Source organism: Tamandua tetradactyla, chromosome 17 (assembly GCF_023851605.1).
Source record: "Tamandua tetradactyla isolate mTamTet1 chromosome 17, mTamTet1.pri, whole genome shotgun sequence".
NCBI classification, from domain to species: domain Eukaryota; kingdom Metazoa; phylum Chordata; class Mammalia; order Pilosa; family Myrmecophagidae; genus Tamandua; species Tamandua tetradactyla.
In genome coordinates, this window is record NC_135343.1 from 1,165,542 (window position 1) to 1,185,182 (window position 19,641).

The 19,641-nt window shown below is 44.4% G+C and overlaps 1 protein-coding gene across 1 annotated transcript in view; it reads left to right on the plus strand.

The window, feature by feature from the left end:
* ANAPC1 (anaphase promoting complex subunit 1) overlaps positions 1 to 11,234 on the plus strand; it is a 115,689-nt gene extending 104,455 nt beyond the window's left edge. Inside the window, exons 46-48 of the mRNA XM_077133718.1 lie at positions 6,965 to 7,163; positions 9,023 to 9,157; positions 10,704 to 11,234. Coding sequence (XP_076989833.1) covers positions 6,965 to 7,163; positions 9,023 to 9,157; positions 10,704 to 10,819 — 450 coding nt within the window. The 3' untranslated portion in view covers positions 10,820 to 11,234. The remainder of the gene's footprint in view (positions 1 to 6,964; positions 7,164 to 9,022; positions 9,158 to 10,703) is intronic.
* The last annotated feature ends 8,407 nt before the right edge of the window (positions 11,235 to 19,641 follow it).

Sequence of the window (19,641 nt, forward strand, 5' to 3'; positions counted from 1 at the left end):
GGACGTCATTTTGTCTTACTGCTGCATAATATTCTATTGCATGTATATACCACATTTTGTTGATCCACTCATCTGTTGATGGGCATTTAGTTTGTTTCTATCTTTTGGCAATTGTGAATAATGCTGCTGTGAGCATCAGTGTGCAAATGTCTGTTTGTGTCATTGCTTTCAGCTCTTCTGGATATATACCAAGTAGTGCTATTGCTGGGTCATAGAATAATGCGATATTTAGTTTCCTAAGGAACAGCCTCACTGTATTCCATAGTGGCTGCACCATTATACATTCCCATCAGCAGTGCATAATTGTCTCAGTTTCTCCGCATCCTCTCCAACATTTACAGTTTCCTATTTGTTTAATAGTAGCCATTCTTATAGGTGTGGGGTGGTATCTCATTGATCTGTATTTTACTTATGGCCAGTGAAAATGAGCATCTCTTCATGTGCTTTTGAGCCATCTGTATTTGCTCTTCAGGAAAATGCCTATTCATTTCTTTATCTATTTGATAATTGGGTTGTCCTCTGAGTTAGATACCTAGCAATGGTATTACCGGGTCGTATGGCAATTCTGTATTCAGCTTTTTGAGGACCGCCAAACTGCCTTCCACAGTGGTTGTACCATTTGACATTCCCACTAGCAGTGAATAGTGTGCCTCTTTCTCCACATCCTCTCCAGCACTTGTCATTTTCTGTTTTGTTGATAATGGCCATTCTGGTGGGTGTGAGATGATATCTCATTGTGGTTTTGATTTGCATTTCTCTAATGGCCAGGGACGTTGAGCATCTCTTCATGTGCCTTTTGGCCATTTGTATTTCCTCTTCTGAGAAGTGTCTGTTCAAGTCTTTTTCCCATTTTGTAATTGGATTGGCTGTGTTTTTGTTGTTGAGTTGAACAATCTCTTTATAAATTCTGAATACTAGACCTTTATCTGATATGTCGTTTCCAAATATTGTCTCCCATTGTGTAGGCTGTCTTTTTACTTTTTTGATAAAGTTCTTTGATGCGCGAAAGTGTTTAATTTTCAGGAGTTCCCATTTCTTTCTTTCTTTCTTCAGTGCTGTTGCTTTGGGTGTGAGGTCTATAAAACCACCTCCAAGTATAAGATTTATAAGATATTTCCTGTAGGAAGATTTTTGATGACTGATTGAATCTCTTTACTTGTGATTGGTTTGCTGAGATCTTCTATTTCTTCCTGAGTCAGTGTAGCTTGTTTGTGTGTCTCCAGCAATTTGCCCATTTCATCTAAGTTGTCTAGTTCATTGGCGTATAGTTGTTCATAATATCCTCTTATGATTTTTTTTATTTCTTCAGGCTCCTGTGGTAATGCACCCCTCCTCATTTCTGATTTTGTCTATTTGCATCCTCTCTCTTTTTTTGTTAGTCTTGCTAGTTTCCCATGAATTTTATTGATTTTCTTAAAGAACCCACCTTTGGTTTTATTGATTCTTTCTATTGTTCTTTTGTTCCCCCATTCATTTATCTCTGCTTTAATCTTTGTTATTTCTCTTCTCCTATTTGCTTTGGGGTTAGTTTCCTGTTCTTTTTCAAGTTTTTCCAGGTTTCCTATTAAGTCCTTAATTTTTGCTCTTTCTTGTTTTTTAATATAGGTATTTAGGGCAAAAATTTCCCTTTTAGCGCAGCCTTTGCCATAACCCGTAAGTTCTGATAAATTGTATTCTCATTTTCATTCGTGTCCAGGTAGCTACTGATTTTTCTAGCAATTTCTTCTTTGGCCCACTGGTTGTTGAAGAGCGTGTTATTTAATCTTCCATGTATTTGCAAATGTTCTCATTTTTTGGTGATTATTGAGATCCAGCTTCATCCCATTGTGATCAGAGAAAGTGCTTTGAATAATTTCAGTATCTTTAAATTTATAAAGATCTGTTTTGTGCCCCAGCATATGATCTATCAGAGAGTGTTCTGTAAGCACTAGAGAAAAATGTATAACCTGTGCTTTGTGGTGCAATGACCTATATATCTCTGTTAGATCTAATTCATTTATCAAGTTTTTTAACTTCTTTGTTTACTTGTTGATCTTCTGTCTGGTTTCTCTATCTTTAGAGGAGAGTGACGTATTGAAGTCTCCTACTATTATTGTTGAAACATCTATCGTTTCCTGGGAGCATAAACATATATGATTGTTATATCTTCTTGGTGAATTGACCCTTTAATTAATATATAGTGTCCTTTCTTGTTTCTTATGATGTCTTTACATTTTAAGTCTATTTTGTTTGATATTATTACAGTTACTCCTGCTTTCTTGTGGTTACAACTTGTGTGGAAAATCTTTTTCCATCCTTTCACTTTCAATCTGTTTGTATCCTTGTGTCTAAGATGAGTCTCTTGTAAGCAGCAAATAGCTGGATTATGTTTCTTAATCCATTCTTCCAATCTGTCTCTTTTAATTGGTAAATTTAGTTCATTAACATTCAGAGTTATTATTGAAAAGATGTTTCTTGATTACCTTATCTTTTTTATTTTATTTGTCAGATCTATATTTTCTTTTCCCTCTTTTTCTTTGTATTCTTTAAATTGCCCTTAGTGGTACTCTTCAATTCTGTGCCCTCCTCCAGACCTCCCTCTGTTGTCTTTTTTTTTCAGTGGCAGAACTCCTTTTAGTATTTCTTGTAGGTCCGGTCTCTTGTTGACAAATTCTTGCAAGACTTCTTTGTCTGTGAAAACTTTAATCTCTCCCTTAATTTTGAAGAACGGTTTGGCTGGGTACAGAATTCTTGGCTGAAAGTCCTTCTCTTTCAGGATCTTGAATATATCACACGACTGCCTTCTCACCTCCAGGGTGCTAGTTGAGTAGTCTGAACTCAGTTTTATTTGATTTCCCTTGTATGCAGTAGATTGTTTTTCTCTTGCTGCTTTCAGGATTTTCTGCTTCTCTTCAACATTTGACAGACTGATTAGTTGTGCGTTGGGGGAGGCCTATTTGTATTTATTCTGTTTGGAGTTCTTTGGGCTTCTTTGACTTTATATTTATGTCCTTTATGAGGGTTGGGAAGTTTTCCCCCATTATTTTCTCAGCCACTCTTCCCAGCCCTTTACTCCTCTCTTCTCCTTCTGGGACACCAGTGATTCTTCTATTTGTGTGCTTTGTTTTGTCTGTCATTTCCCTGTGTTCTCATTCCATTTTTTCCATCTTTTTTGCCATTTGCTGTTTTGAGTCTTTGATGTCACTTATCCTGTCCTGTATATCAATTATTCTTTCTTCTGTCTCTTCACATCTGGTCTTGTGTGTCTCTAGTGTGTTTTTTATTTGGTAAACAGTCTTTTATCTCTGAATACTGCTTTTTTTCTATCTGTTCTTTCAAATTCCTCTTTGGGTTCTTCTACCATCTTCTTGATCTCCTTTATGTCAATTGCTGTCCCATTTGTTTTCTTAAGTAGAGTCATATGAACATCTCTGATTAGTTGTTCCAGTGTCTGTGTCTCCTCTGGTGTTTTAGTTTTGTCATTAGGCAAGTCTGTATCTGTCTGCATTGTGATATGCTTAGTGATCTTCTGCTGTCTTCGTGGCATGTAAATATCTTGATTGATTTACTTTGGGAGTTGATTTCTTTCAGTAGTCTAAGGTCTTGTGTTTTTGGGATGGGTTGTACAGCAGGGAGCAGGGCACAGGTGGGGCACTCAGTACGGTGATTTGTTTTAGGGCAGGTGTGGGTGCAGGTTGGGGATGTGACTTTGGGGCTAGTGAACATGGGCGCCCGGTGGCCAGGGAGGATGTAGCTGAGCTGGTGCCCTGGTCTGGGGGGCATAACTGGTCTATGTTATGCTGGTCTATGGCTAGGGGCCCTTTGTGTGCATGCGTAGAGCTGTGGAAGGTGGTCAGTATTATGCCTTTGTGGATTGGGGGCAGATATGACCCAGCTGTGCAGGTCGGCAGTTTCTTGGAGCTGGGAAGTGTGGCTGGGGGCTGGTCGCATGTGCGGTTCTAGGACTGCTTTAAAGTGCAGTTCCCGCAGGTGAATTACATGATTGGGGGCCCGTGTGCTGTGCAGGGGCCTGGGAGTGCCGTAAACAGATGCACTAAGCTCAGGGAGGGCGGGGTGAGGCTGTGCGAGCGACACTATGAGCTGGGAGGCAGGGGTAGCCTGGGTAAGGAGGTTACTGCCCGCAGCCTTTATGTGCTGGCAACTGCCTGTAGGAAATACAGAGGGGGAGGTTGTGCTCAGGAGGGGTACAGGAGACGCGGGTTGGGCTCCACTTGGAGTGGGGGTCTGGGGCAGGAATGTGCACTGGGGCCTGGTGTGGTGGGGGTGCTTGGAGTGGGAATTGGGAGCAGGTGATTGGGTTCAGGGGCGTGGGGTGTGGTGTGAGTCACCAGTCACGGCGCTGCACCAGTGAGTGTAGCGTGCCCAAGAAACGCTGCTGGCTCACTTCCTAGTCCTGGGCTCCTGCCGTGCACTCCCGTGGGCTCTGTGCCAAGTTCCAGCTTTCTGCTTCCCAGTTCCTCAGCCTCCGCGACCAGTGCTGCCGCTTATGGTGCAGAAGGCTCGCTCAGGTCAGCCGCACTCCCGAATCGCTGCCTCAGTTACCCTCCTGTCCTTTCTCTAAGTTTTCCATGGTACAGGCCTAACCTTGAGGACTCCATTTGGCCATCTTCCTGGAAGTCTACACCGGGAAATATTTAGAAAAATATTTTTATTGGGTGGTGCAACAGTGGCTCAGTGGTGGAATTCTCACCTGCCATGCCAGAAATCCAGGTTTGATTCCTGGTGCCTGCCCTTGCAAACAAACAAACAAACAAAAAAATATCTTTAGTGAGATATCTTCATGACCGTATAGTCCATCCAAAGTATACAATCAGTGACTCATAGTATCATGACATAGTTGTGTATTCATCACCGTAATCATTTTTAGAACATTTTCCTCACTCCCCCCCAAAAAAATAAGAAAATTACTCATACATTTCATACCCTTTACCCCTTCCTCTCATTAACCACTAGTATTTCAGCCTATCCAATTTTTTTTTTTACCCCTTATTCCCGCCTCCCGTTATTTTTTTATTTGTCCTTATTTTTCACTCATCTGTCCATACCCTGGATAAAAGGAACATCAGCCACAAGGTTTTCACTGTCACACAGTCACACTGTAAAAGCTAGTTTTACAGTCATCTTCAAGAATCATGGCTATTGGAACACAATTCAGCAGTTTCAGTTACTTCCCTCCAACCGTTCCAATACATTGTAAGCTAAAAAGGGATATCTATATAATGCATACAAATGACCTCCAGGATAATTTCTCGACTCTGAAATCTCTCAGCCACTGAGACTTTATTTTGTCTCATTTCTCTCTTCCCCCCTTTGGTCATCAACCCCATGGTAATGGATCCTGACTCTTCCCCGGCCGGGGAGATGTACACCCCTGGGCGTCCTGTCTCACGTGGGGGAAGGGCAGTGAGTTCACCTGCCGAGCTGGCTTAGAGAGACCACATCTGAGCAACAAAAGAGGTTCTCTTGGGGGTGGGTGACTCTTAGGCATAATTATAAATAGGCTTAGCTTCTCCTTTGCAGGAATAGGTTTCACTGGGACAAACCCCAAGATAGAGAGCTCACCCCATTAAATTGGTCATCCCCACTGCTTTTGAGAGTATCGAGAATTCCTCAGATGGGGAAGTTGAATAGTCTTCCTTTCTCCCCATTCCCCCAAGGGTTCTTTGCAAATACTTTTTTATTCTCTGCCTAAATTACTCCGGAATATATTGGGGCATCACACTAACCTGGACAAACCAAGAAGATCTCACATCCTATTCAAGATTCCATGTACTTGTGGTATTCAAATATACTGACCATACAAGTTAAATTAGATAATATGCCACCAAAATACAAAGTTTTCACCAAACAAACATCTTTTCCTTTGGTGTCACACAAGAGTTGAAGTTTTAAATTATAGGCCAGATCATCCTTTACCCTGTATTCTGATTTACTGTTGTCCTATCCAGATCAGTTATAGCTGTTTTTGAAAGAGCCTAAAAAAGGGTAATGCAGAAAATGAAGTTCAGCAGTTTCCTTAAATGGTCTGACCAACTTATAGGAACAAATATGTCTCTTTTCAAAGTGTCATATCTTCCAGACCTACCAGATAGTTTTAAAACCTGGTAAAATTTGTCTGGGGTAATTAAAAAAAAATAGAGATCCTCAGATCCCATCCATATCAAATGAATTAGAATTTCTGGGGTGATGTTTGGAATCTGTACCTTTAAGCAGCTCTTCATGTTCATGTGAATAGCTAGTTTGCAGATCCTTGAGCCAAAGGAGATGACCTCTAATGGCAAAATAAACCAAACTAGAAAGCTTAGTGATTGAAACACGTTTAGGTAGAAGATAATTTCCAGCGACCTCAACATCATACTGTTAGATAACAGCCATGATTAAAAGCCAGTTTCTCGTAACCAAATGGACCCAGAAGGCTGTTATTCACGGGAGCCTACACTTGACTGAAAAGTGTGGGTCCACAGTGCCTCCCGTGCAGTAGCCAGCCCCGAGCTATGCTCCTCAGCTGCTGACTCTTCTTACACAGCAAGCCCTCTGTCCCACCAGCCACGGGCAGGGCTCTGCAGAAGCTGGGACATCCCTTCTGGTTGCAGCCATGTTGCCCTTGCAGATGGGTCCTGAGAGTAGTACATCACTGGTGGAGTTTTGCCTTCTGCCCCGGGATCCCAGGCCTTGTCCTGGCTGCAACTTTGTATTTATTGCTTTGGCCTTTCTAAGGTGACCAACTGTGGAACTTGTAGGTCTTATAGATTCAGGGCTGTTGAGACCAGTGTGGGCACAGCCACCTTTGTGGCTGGTCCCTGAGAGCTCTTTGTGTGGCGGCATGTTGCAGAATCGGCCCTCTGTGGGGCAGAGCGCGTCAGAGCATGGAAGGGACCCTCTCACGTATATCGCTGCCCAGGCGGCAGTTAGAGCGAATTCACTCTCGCACGAAATGCATCGCCATTCCTCTTTTCTCTTCCAGGCTGTAAGAAGACTAGGAAGGAGAGAAATGTCCGAAACCTCTGAGCTGTGGCAGATAAAGTTGGTGCTGGAGTTTTTCAGCTCCAGAAGCCATCAGGAGCGGCTGCAGAGCCACCCCAAGAGAGGACTCTTTATGAACTCCGAATTCCTCCCTGTCGTGAAGTGCACTATTGACAACACTTTGGACCAGTGGCTGCAGGGTAATGTAGCATCATGTTCATAAGATATACTGGACTTTGGCTTCTCTGTTTAAACTTATTTTTTATTGGTAAGCAAAATGAATGAGAATAAACCAGAATGGCTATAGATTTAATGTTTCCAGCTGGATGAATTAGACTGTGCTCTAATTTGTTGAAAAAAACATGCATTTAACCCAGCTTTATAACTATGCTGGGAATGTATGTATGTGATTTTGTATATTACTTGACACCCAGGACTTTTGTCTTCTAGCCTTGGGCCCTGTTTCCCTTTGCATGCCCCTGTCTTCTTTCCCAGAGGCGGGGGATGTTCTCTTCCCTTGTGCCCCCACCATGTGCTCTGAGACTTGACACCTGCTTGTTGCACGAATGTCTGTGGGTCGGCCAGTGTGCTTGTCCTTGTGAGCTTCGTGTGGAGGTGAAAGTCCTGCCTGTGATGACGAGGGCACCGCGAAGTTAGCTTTAGCAGTGTGGAATGGTTCTGCCTCATAAGGGGTAACGGTGGGGCCTCCTGATTGATGTTTTGAAATATGAGGAAGGCCTGAAATGGATTTTGGGGGGTAAGCTTCTTGGTGTTAATCCTTCAGCGCTTCAGTGCTTCCGAAGCGCGGCCTGGCAGCAGCTGGAACCCGAGGAGTGCCGGCAGCAGCAGCTCCGGATTACTAAAGCTATTAGTGATTAGTAGGACCTAAGTGCTTGGACATAATTCAACTAAAAACCATGATACCTGCAGTCCTAGGAGATAAATTACTGAAAATAGCTCGTGTGTAAACTGTATGTGAGGGATATATATGGAAAGCAGAGATTTCAAATTCCTGGAGTTTATGGCTAACACATGTTTCTGATCTGTCAGTTCATCTTGGAATTTTAAAAAATGAAATCATTTTTTTAATTTAATAACTTTTAGGAAGAATATATGGTATTGCATGTATTTTGTTGTTTTGTTTTTATTCAGTTTAGCATTTAATCACCTTAGAGCAGACCATTGCTATTGATAAGGAATGTGCCTCCACATTTTGGCAGAGCCTCTGCTTTGCAGCTGTCATATGTGCAGTGCACGGTGCTCTGGCACTGCCTGGAGCGTTTTCTAAAGCAGAGATGGACTGCTTTTTCTTATCACTCTGAAGGCCCGAGCCCTGTTCTGGCCACCCCCAAAAGTTGATTTACTACTCCAATTTACTAAAAACCTGAAGTTACTTTCTGTTGAAGAAACATCACTCTTTGACAGTTTTTAAATCTGTGGTCCCTTCTCTCACTAGTCTTAGTAGTTTGCTCTGGCGTGGAGAACAGTAAAGCCAAGTGAGAAAACATAGCGCTACCCTTAGTGCTGGAAAGTGGGATTTGACTTTGTGTCTTAGTCACATCGCAGATACGTAATGTGGCCTCTTGGAGCCACATACTGATGGCCCAAACTGTAATCAATATTTCTGAAAAGGCAGCTGATTTATCATATTCCAAATGTTTTGTGCATATATTTCTTTAATTAGATTTTATGTTCTTGAGCAAAGAACTTGGGTCTTAAACTTTAAAAAATCAGTATTTTTATAATTATTGTGGAAATTTAAAGCATATGCAAAGTAAGCGGAATAGTATACTGAACCCCAGCTGCAGCCGCTATCTTGTGTTGTCTGTGCCTCGCCCACCACTGCCCGGTTCAGTTACTTTCCTGAGTGTTTGTATCTTTCCATTCCCCCTGCAGTTCAGTTTGTCATAGTCAGTCCTTGAAGTTTGAGCAGCTCCGTGAGTGTGGGTTAGCTTTGTGTCCCCAGATGACTGATAGGATGGTGGGGGGCCCAGGGCGAGCCGTCTGTGGCCTCCTGTCCTGGAACTAGCCGCTTCTTTTCCGCCTATGTCTCCTGCAGCCGGGGGCGATGAGTGTGTGCGCGCCTACCTCGGCGGGCAGCTCCCAGAGGACGCGCAGCGCAGCATGCTGGCCTGCTTCCTCGTGTACCACGCGGTGCCCGCCCCGCGGCACCTGCCACCTGGAGGGCGAGAAGGTAGGCGCTGGCCCTGCTGGCTCTCGCACGTCTCCCTGTCCCTGGGAAGAGGGCTTTCTAGTGAGCGGCTTCCCTTCACTCAGACCCGCGCATTGTTGCTGAGGATTTCTTTCTCAGCAGCTTTATCCACATACCAGGTGGCCCGTCCCAGGTGCACAGCTGATGGCTCTTGCTGTAAACACAGTTTCGCATTCACCACTACAGTCAGTACGAGAACGTTCTCGTTTCTTCTGAAGAAAACACCCGTACCACTTAAGTCCTCCTACTACTGACCTTTAGCCTTGCTATAGTGCCTTCATCATAATTATGAAAGAATATTACAGTGTTACTATAGATCTCAGTTTGCATTAATTGTAAAAAACTGTCTGAACTCTACATGCATAAATTTGTGTGCATTTATATTCAGAAAAGGAGTTCTTTACTTACTCCCAGAGCCCCAAACATCAGTCTTATACACCTAATAAAATAAATGTTCATGTTATTTGCCTGTTAATCGATTTTTATTAAAGCTATTTTTCTTTATTTTCTGGGTTTTTAGTTTTTTTTTTGTTTGATTACCAGTCATAATTCTAATATAATGAAACTTTAAAATGAGTAGCTGTCTACTTTTTTTTTCGTAATAGAGAGTGAAAAATTAATAGTGCTGGCATCTAGCTGTATTTTTCAGAATATGAAATCAAATATGAGATGTGCCCAGTAAGTAGTAATTTTAAGCACCAGTAATTATTTATTTATATCACTTTCAAATTGCTGTGCAATTTTTGAGAAGGGGGAGAATTGCTTCATTTATTTAAACTTAAAGTGTGATACTACTGTTTTCTTGCTTTTTTGAAAACCTCCGATAAGAATGCATCCTCTAGAGACTTCTAGTTCTGGCCGTGGTGGAGTGGCCTGTGTTAGCCCTGCCTTTAGCAGATGCTGCTTTCCCACCTCCGCCTCTCATCCGCCCACAGTGAGGGGCGCCGGGCCCCTGTGGAGGTCTGGGCCACGCTGGGAAGAGGTTGCTGAATGTGGCAGGGACGAAGGCAGAAAGGAAAGCGAGGCAGAATAGCCTCCAGTTTTGGTTCTGGGCTGAGTCTGCCCCATCAGGTCCCCTGGGCAGTTTTCGAAAGCCCAGCCCTCCGGCTGCAGCGTAGGGCAGAGGAGGCAGAACGCGGCTTTCTGGAGGAGGGCACCCACCCTGCTCCACTCGGGCTTATTTTGAGCCTGAGTTCTTTTTTCATGTAGAATATTTAGTGCGTGGATTAAGAAATAAAGTATTAGAACCAGTTAAAAGAGCATTTATATGGTAATGGAAGACAGATGGGCACATTTATGGGTTCTGTTCAGACAGTTTATATGATTGACAGTCACTGTAGGTCACTTTCTAGAGTAGATGAATTTGCTCTCCTCTGTCAGGTCACATTAGTGCGTTGGCAGCTCCATCACTCACACCCGGTCCTTGGGCAGTGGTTTACAAGGGGAAGGGTGTCTGTTTTGAACCTAGTTCTGCTTCTGAAACGTCTTTGATTCAGGGGTGTGACCTTCCTCCATGCCTGTCTTTCAGGAAGCATGAGCTTTGCCGAGCTGCTCTTCCGTTTTAAGCGGCTGAACATGCCAGTGCGTGCCCTGCTCAGGTTGGCGCCTTTGCTGCTCGGAAACCCACAGCCCATGGTCCTGTGACCCCGCGGCCCATGGACCCATGACCCTGTAGCCCACGGCCCCGTGACCCCGGAGCCCTGATCCTGTGACCCCATGGTCCCGTGACCTCAGCCTGTGGTCCCATGACCTCGTGGCCCTGTGACCCTGCAACCCGTGGTCCTGTGACCCCGCGGCTCATGGGCCTGTGGCTCTGTGACTGTCGGAGGCCCCACCCCAAGTTGGGATCTGTGCACAGCGAGGGGCCCATCATCAAGGCTGATACGTCGTTATGCTTTTTATAATACAGTGAGGGGAAATTAGATTGCTTAGACCTCGGTGTATTTTAAAACATTCCTGTTTTAAGTGTTCCAGAGAATATTGCTGTCAGCATTTACGTTACATGGTATGTAAGACTGAGGTAAAAGTTACTTTTATAAATAAAGTTTTTTGGTTTGTTTTCAAAACTTGTGAAAATTGCTTTAGTTTTGAGCTTCAGAAATAGGGGAATGGGCATTGAGGTGGGTAGTTTTTGGTGTCTTCATACCATGGCAAGTCAGGAGAAAGGGACTGTGCTCTAAAGTGCAAAGTTTCTTAAGAGCAAGGTAATAAAGTTTTAATAAAAGATGTTAAGCCTCAGAACCCAGAAACTCAGAGTCAGACTGCTGAAAACCAGAGAAAAAGAGAAAACCCTAAAGGTGGCAGAGAGGAATATAAATATTATGTACAGAGGAACAGGGATAAAAAGTGCCCCAGCCTGCCTGTGAGGAACCAGGTCACTGGGGACAGCAGAGTGCTAGCTGTAAAATGCCAGGACTCAGAACCCAGAACGCTGTGCCCATCAGAAAGATGTTTTACAAAGGTGAGTTAAAGATTCACAGATGAGGGCATATTTTATGAAAAGGAAACAGATCCACACAATGAAATAATGGGAGAAATGGAGAAAAAGAACATACATGGAACAGGCGTTTTACTGCTGTTTTTATTAGCTTGTAAAAGGTGAGTGAGGATCTAAATTGTGAGTGTGGTTATACAAGTATACATTTCCATTTCACAAACAGTGTGTAAAAACTGGTGAAATCTGAACAAGGCTTACAGTATAGTGCAAATCATACTAAAGACAGTTTCCTGGATTTGATATTGTGCTATGATGCTACTGGAAGAAGCTGACCAAATGGCACCTGAGATTCTCTGTGACTTTTGCAGCTTCCTAGGAGGTCATAATTGTCTCAAAATAAGATATATGAAAATAAATAAAATAATTCACAATCTATAAAAAACAGCAGCTATGAATTACGGAGGTTCACAGCATCTAGGTAAGTGAAGCGGAGATGACTGCAGCAGGAGGGGTAGGAGGAGTGAGGCACGGGCACGGCCAGGCTCTCTGCTGCACGTGGAGCGTAAGATGTTCCTTTGAAGGTCGGCCATGGTAAGTGAAAATGTGTGTTATAAAGCCTAGGGCAACCTTGATTTTTTTTAATGGGTTTTTTAAAATATACCATTAGAGGAAATAAAATGGAATAAAATGTATTAGAATGCAGAAGAGGAATAAAGGAACAAAGTACAGATGGGACAAACAGAAAGCAAATGGATGGTAGATTAAATCCAACCGTACCAATATTTACCTTAAATAAGAATTGTCTGAACACCCCAATTACAGGCAGATATCAAGGTGGAGAGACCATAACAAGTGCCGGCAAGGATGTGGAGAAATTGGAATCACACACACTGCTGGTGAGAATGTAAAACCGGGCAGCTCTGTTGGAAAACACTCCAGTAGCTCCTCAAAAAGTTGAAGCTAGAGTTACCATGTGACCTAGCAGTTCCACTCCTAGACATGTGCCCAAAGTGCTGAAAGCATGTTTACAGAAAGTTTAGAACAGCATTACACCTAACAGCCAGAAGGAACCCAAGTACCCATCGACTGATGAATAGCTAAACAAACACGCCCATCCACGCGGTGGAGCAGTATTCATTCATGAAAAGGGATGCAGCTCAACACCCTATAACATGGATAAGCCTCGAGAGCATTACACCGAGGGAGAGAAGCCAGTCACAAAAGACCACGTTATGTGATTGTATTTGTAGGTAATGGAAGGTCAGCCGGTGATTGCCGGGTGCTGTGGGGAGAGAAGCCACTGCGTGACAGGAGAATGTATTTTAGTGTGATTCTGTTCATGTGAAATTCTAGAACACTGTGATGAGTCAGACGTCGTACCTCTAGGTGGGACGAGGTCTTGACTGCAAGAAGCACAAGGAAACTTTCTGAGTTTTGATGGAAGTTTGAGTTATACTGGAGAATACATTGTTTAGAACTAAGCAAACGTACATTTAAACTTTGGTCATTTCATAGTATGTAAATATTATAAGAAAAATGTAAACGAATATTAAGTTCTAGTTAATGAAGTGTCCTCACTGATGTTTTGAATTTACTCTGAAATTCATCATGAAACGAGCTAGATGGAGGACGGATGGATGTGGGAGAAAGCAACGGGAGTGAAATGTTAATGGTGAAATCAAGGGGTGGGCATGTACATTTTTATTGTAAAATCCTTTTGACTTTGAGGTCTGAAAAAAGTTAAAATATTGGGGGGAGAAATCTCCACAAGGGCAGCTTTGGAAAATCTTGGGGACGGACAGGGTGTGTGGGGAACGTGATGGGGGGGGGCATGAGCTAAGGGGTCCTCGAGCCTGGGCAGCTGGTCTTGGGGTGTTGGGGCTGCAGGTCTGGGGAGGATCTGGGCCTGGACAGCTGGTCTTGGGATGTAGGGCCTGTGAAGCTTGTGTTGGGGCTGGAGAGGGCAGCCCCATCCGTGTGTCTGTAGGAGGGCTTCTTGGGTGCCCCCCTGCCTCAGCAGCCTCTGTGGTTGTCGCAGGTCCTGGGGGGTCTGAGGGGCAGTGTCCAGTCTGGGCATAAGGAGGGGCAGTAGGTCTGAAGCCTTTCCCGCCACGTCCTCCTCCTCGGTCCCCCAGGGGGAAAGACACCCTGGACATGGGCCTCCGTCTCCGGGCCTTGGGACCGTGTCCTCCCTTCCTCTTGGGGAAAGCCCTGCTCAAGGCCGCTGGTCAGCACACATGGGGGACCGGGAACAGCAGCCAATGGAGCCAGTGACTTGGGGCCCCAGCCTGGGGTTGTTCCGTCGAGAGCCTTGCTCTGTGGGTGAAGGTTTCGGGAAAGAAGTGGCCTGGCTACGAGTGAGGCCGGCGGTCGCCCTGCTCTGGCGACAGCAGGAAGTCCGCAAGCGCATGAGGCTCCGGAGAACCCAGGGCGCTGGGCGTTTGTCTGTGAATCGGTCCTGGGCGTCTCTTCCGTGGAGCCAGTTCCTTCTGGAGCCCGAACGGGGCCCTGGAGGAGTGGGGGCTTTTGGGGGAGCCTGGGGCCCGGGTGGGAAGTGGACGTGGCAGAGCAGCTGCAGTGGGGCAGCTGACCCCTCCGGCCTGTCTTGGGACATCTGCTGTCATGGCCGCGTGGCCAATCAGTCCGCGAGAGCGGCCCTGGGCAGAGGGGTGGCCCCGGAGGCCCCGGCTTGGGTGGACTCCCGGCCTGGTGGGCCGGAGGGTGTGGGCTGGGAAAGGGGAGGCCGGGAGGAGCCCACTGGACGGGCGGGAGCCGCGGAGGCTGCTTCGGCTCAACGGGCCGCAGCCAAGGCACAGGGCGGGCGGTGCCGCGTGGTGGCCAGGCTGTTCCCCCCCCACGGCCCTCACATCCGCTCGGGTCCCTGCCGCTGTGCCAGCGTCCCCAGGCGTGACGGCTTTGGGGTCTCGCCCGGGAGCCAGCGATGGAACGGGGGCCCGACGGCCCACGGCCTGCGCTTTGACCGCCTTCTGGACCAGCGCCTTTGCCGTCGGGTCCGAGAGAAACCGGGTGAGAGGGGAGCCTGCGCCCGGGAGAAGTGGGTCAGGATGGAGCAGCAACCAGGGGGGCCGTGCCCCGGGGTCCACTTCTGCCACCGGCGCCCAGGCCCGCCGACATGCCCACGCAGGACGCGGGGCCCAGCGGTCCCGAGGGGAGAGAGGTGCTTTTTACAGAAGCAAAGCCGTGGCCGGGCCGGGGAGCAGCTGTGGGGTCGGCGCGGGGGACCCTGGCGCGGCCCTGCCTGGCCGTTTCCTTCCCAGGCCAGGGAGGTGACCGAGCAGGGAGATGAGTGGAGGGAGGAGTGGCGGGTGGAGGAGGAGTGTGGCCCGCTTACTTGACCACCTTTCCTATCTGTGTTTGGTTGTGGCCTATGAAAGCTGCTGCTTAATTTCTTTGTATTCTGAGACAGATTCCCATGCAGTTGTGAGAGGGCCCCACACACACCTCAGCCCACTCCCCAAAGGTCACACCGGGGGACCGTCGCCCAGGGAAGTGACATGAGCACAGGCCGCTCACCCTGGTCACGTTTCATCAGTTTTACATGCCTTTGCTTGTATGTGCACCTGTGTGTGCATATGTGTGTAATTGCTTGTGTGTACCTGTGTATGTGTATATACTCGTGTGTGTAATTGCTAGTGTCTATCTGTGTGTGCGTATGTACTCGTGTGTAATTACTTGTGTGTACCTGTGTATGCGTATGTACTCGTGTGTGTAATCGCTAGTGTGTACCTGTGTGTGCAAATGTACTCGTGTGTGTAATCGCTTGTGTGTACCTGTGTATGCGTATGTACTCGTGTGTGTAATCGCTAGTGTGTACCTGTGTGCATATGTACTCATATGTGTAATCACTTGTGTGTACCTGTGTATGCGTATGTATTCGTGTGTGTAATTGCTAGTGTGTACCTGTGTGTGCGTATGTACTCGTGTGTGTAATCGCTTGTGTGTACCTGTGTATGCGTATGTATTCGTGTGTGTAATTGCTAGTGTATACCTGTGTGTGCGTATGTACTCGTGTGTGTAATCGCTTGTGTGTACCTGTGTGCGTATGTACTCGTGTGTGTAATTGCTAGTGTGTACCTGTGTGTGCATATGTACTCGTGTGTGTAATCACTTGTGTGTACCTGTGTATGTATATGTACTTGTGTGTGTAGTTGCTTGTATGTGTGTACTTGTGTGTACACTTGTGTCTGTGCTTCTGAGTATTCGTGTGTGTACATGCGCATATGTTCAGTTCTGTGCAGTTTTACCAGGTGTAGATGGAGTGGCCCCACGACAGGAAAGCTACAAACCTGCCATCACAAGGACCCCTCAGCTGCTCTCTTATAGCCACAGCCTCCTCTGTCCTTTCTCCTTTCCTAACCCCTGGCGACCACTCATTTGTTCCCCATCTCCATGATTTGGTCCTTTCATAAATGGAATCAGACAAGGCATAACTTCTGATGTGACACTTTTCACTCAGCATCACTGCCCTGCTTCCACCCCAGCTGTGGCCGCATCTCTAGCCCACTCCTTTCAGATGTCGGTCCACGGTGCGGGGGCACCAGCCTGTTAAACTGGTCACCCGTGGAAGGACGCCCGGTTATCTTGGTTCTTGACTACTGTTAACTAAACCTTCACTCAGGTTTTGTCCCCTGGGTCAACCCAGGAGTCGGTGCTGGGCTGGATAGCACATGCACTCAGGTGTGTAAGAATCTGCCGTGCTCATACAAGCCATTTGTTGGATGTGCAGTTTGTAAACATTTTCTCCCAGTCTATAGCTTGTCTTTTCCTCTTTTCGTAGGGTCTTTCTCAGAGCAAAATTTAAAAATTTTAATGAGGTCCAGTTGGTCATTTTTTTATTTTATGGAATATGCTTTAGCTAAGTCTCAGAAATTCACCTAGTCCTCCAAAGATTTATATATCTATTTTCTGAAAGTTTCATAGTTTTACATTTTACGTGTATTTTTATATAAGTTGGAAACTTAGGTTGAGGTTTGCTTTCTGTTCGTTTTGGTCTAAGGATGCCAAAAGTTGCTCCAGCGCCATTTGTTGAAAAGGCTGTTCCTCTACTGAAGTGTTCTCACGCCCTTGTCAAACGTCAGTGGGGCATTTGCATGTGGGTCTGTTTCTGGGTTCTTTATTTTGTCTCTGTGCCTCTCTCCCTCGGCCAGGCCATGTGGACTACACTGCAGGACATTGTAAACCTCTGTGGTATCCCTTCCTTTCACTTTCTTCATCTTTTTCCAAATTGTTTAAACTATTGCTGGTCCTGGGCCTTTTCCATATAAATTTAGGAATAAGTTTACCTAGATTTATAAAAAGCCTCGCTGGACTTTTGATAGTGATTGCATTAAATCTTTAGAGCAGTGTGGGGAGAACCGACATCTTTGTCAGGTTGAGTATACTAATGCACGAGCACAGGATGTCTCTCCTTCTAGTTAGGTCTTTGATTTTTTCATCAACATTCTGTAGTTTTCTGCAGCAAGTCCTGTGCAGGTTGGTTTGATTTACACCTAAGTGTTCTGTTTTCTTCAAAGCAATTACAAGTTGAATTGTGTTTTTAATTTCTGTTTCCACATGTTCGTTTTAATATATTATTTGTGATTGACTTCATTGTGATGATTTGTATGTGCATACTGGTTGAACTCACTTACTAGTTCTAGGAATTTTTGTGTAGATTCTTTGGGACTTTCTATATAAACAGTTCTGTCATATGAAAGCAGGGGCTTATTGCTTCCATTTTTATCTGTATGCCTTTTATTTACTTTTCCTGCCTTATTGTGCTGCTCAGAGCTTCCAGTGCTGTGCTGGGTAAGAATGGTGGACAGGGGTCTTTGCTTTGTTCCTGGTCTCAGGAGAAACATCCAATCTTCAGCAGCGCCGGTAATGACAGCTGTCCTTCTTTTGTAGCCGCTGCTTGTTAAGTTGAGGAAGTTTCCCTCTATTCCTAGTTTTCTGAGAGTTTTCTTTTGAAATCATGAATATAGAGATTTTGTCAAATGCTTTTCCTGCATTCATTCATATGATCTTTTGATTTTTTCTTTAGCCTGTTGATATGGTGGATTACATATGTTGAATTTTGAATGGTGAATCAGTTTTGAATCCTTCGAATGAATTCCATTTAAGCCATGGTGTGTAATTATTTTTTGGACTTTGTTGGGTTTAGTTGGCAAATATTTTGTGAAGGATTTTTGCATCTAAGTTCATGAGAAATAGTGGTCTGTTTTTGTGGTGCATGGCTGTCTTCTGGTATCAGAGAATACTAGCCTCATGAAATGATTTGGAAAGTGTCCCTTCCTCTTCTGTTTTCTGGAAGAGATTGTATAAAATTCGCGTTAAATCTTTTAAAAAATGGTTGGTAGAATTCCCTCTAGTAAAACTACCTGAGCCTAGAGATTTCTTTTTTGGGAATTTTTAAATTATGGATTCAATGTCTTTAATGATTACAGGACCATTCAGTTTGTCTATTTCATCGTGGTTGAGTTTGGGAATTTGTGGTTTTGAGGAATTGGTCCATTCTTTCCAAGTTGTTGAATTTATGGACATAAAGTTGTCCACAAAATCCTTCGTACTGGCTGCAGACTCTGCAGCGATACCCTCATTTCATTCCTGATTTTGGTGATTTGTATCTCGTCCCTTTTCCTTTATCAGCCTTGCTCGGGATTTATCAATTTCATTGATCTTTTTTTCTGAGTACCAGCTGTTTGTTTCTTTTACTTTCTCTATTGTTTTCAATTTCATTGAATTCTGCTCTTGTCTTTATTAATTCTCACTTTTCCCTGCTTTGGGTATATTTTGCTCTACTTTTGCTGGTTTCTTGAGGTAGAGTCTTAGATTATTGTCTTGAAAACTTTCTCTTTCCTAAAGTGAGTGTTTAGTCTTATACATTCCCCTCTGCTCTGCTCTGTCTGCACCCACTTCTATGTATTTTTAAAATTTCCTTTGAAACTTCCTCTTTGACTCAGATTATTTAGAAGTTCATTGTTTAATTTGCAACTGTTTGGAGAATTTCCTCTTTTCTTTCTCTTATTGATTTCTAGTCTGATTCCATTATGGTTAGAAAATATACTCTATGATTTCAATTCTTTAAAAATTTTTGTTTGTTTATAGCACAGGAAATGGCCTATATTGGCAAATTTTGAGTTAATTTTTGTATATGGAGTGAGCTGAGGGCCCGTGGACATCCAGTTTTCCCAGCACCATTCGTTGAAGAGATGACTCTTTCCCATGAGAGGACTGGGTACCTTTGTCAAATAGCAGTTGGCTGTAGACAGGAGCGTTCATTTATGGACCCTCCTGTCCGCTCCCCTGGTCTGTGTGTCTGTCCTTGCGTCAAGCTTTCTGTATTGTGAGACTCTGTTCTTTGGTGTGCACACGTTTAGAATTGTTGTATCTTCTTGTTGAAGTGATCCTTTTTATTTTTATGTAATTTCCTCTTTGTCCATAGCACTTCCCTTTGCTCCGAAGGCTACATTGTCTGTCATTAGTATAGCCACCTCCACCCAGGCTTTTAAAAAAATTATTTGCATGGTGTCTGTTTTTAATCCTTTTACTCTCAATTTACCTATGTCGTAATAAAAACAAATTTCTTATAGACAGGATCATGGCGTTTATGTGTTTTTTAAAAAATCTGCTATGCCAATCTCTCTCTTTTTAGTTGGTGTGATTAGGCTATTTGTATGTAAAGTAATTTTGGCATTAAGGTACTGTATTAGGACTTAAGTCTGCCATCTTATTATTTGATTTATTAAAATGTTCCTCTGCTTCTCATTTCTGTTTTCTTTTCCTTGTCTTTCTGTGGACTACTTGAATATTTGTGTAATTCCGTTTTGATTTACTTATAGAGCATATGCATTTGTTACAGAGCATCTATCACTCTATAGCTTTGCTGGTGGTTACTTTAGGCGTTATATTATACATTAAAATATACATATATATTAGAGAGAAATCGCATCATGCCTTCAGAGAAGGAAAAAATGGGTAAAAATAAGAACAGAACTGTTCTAAAATAGACGGAGCAGGGAAATCTGTG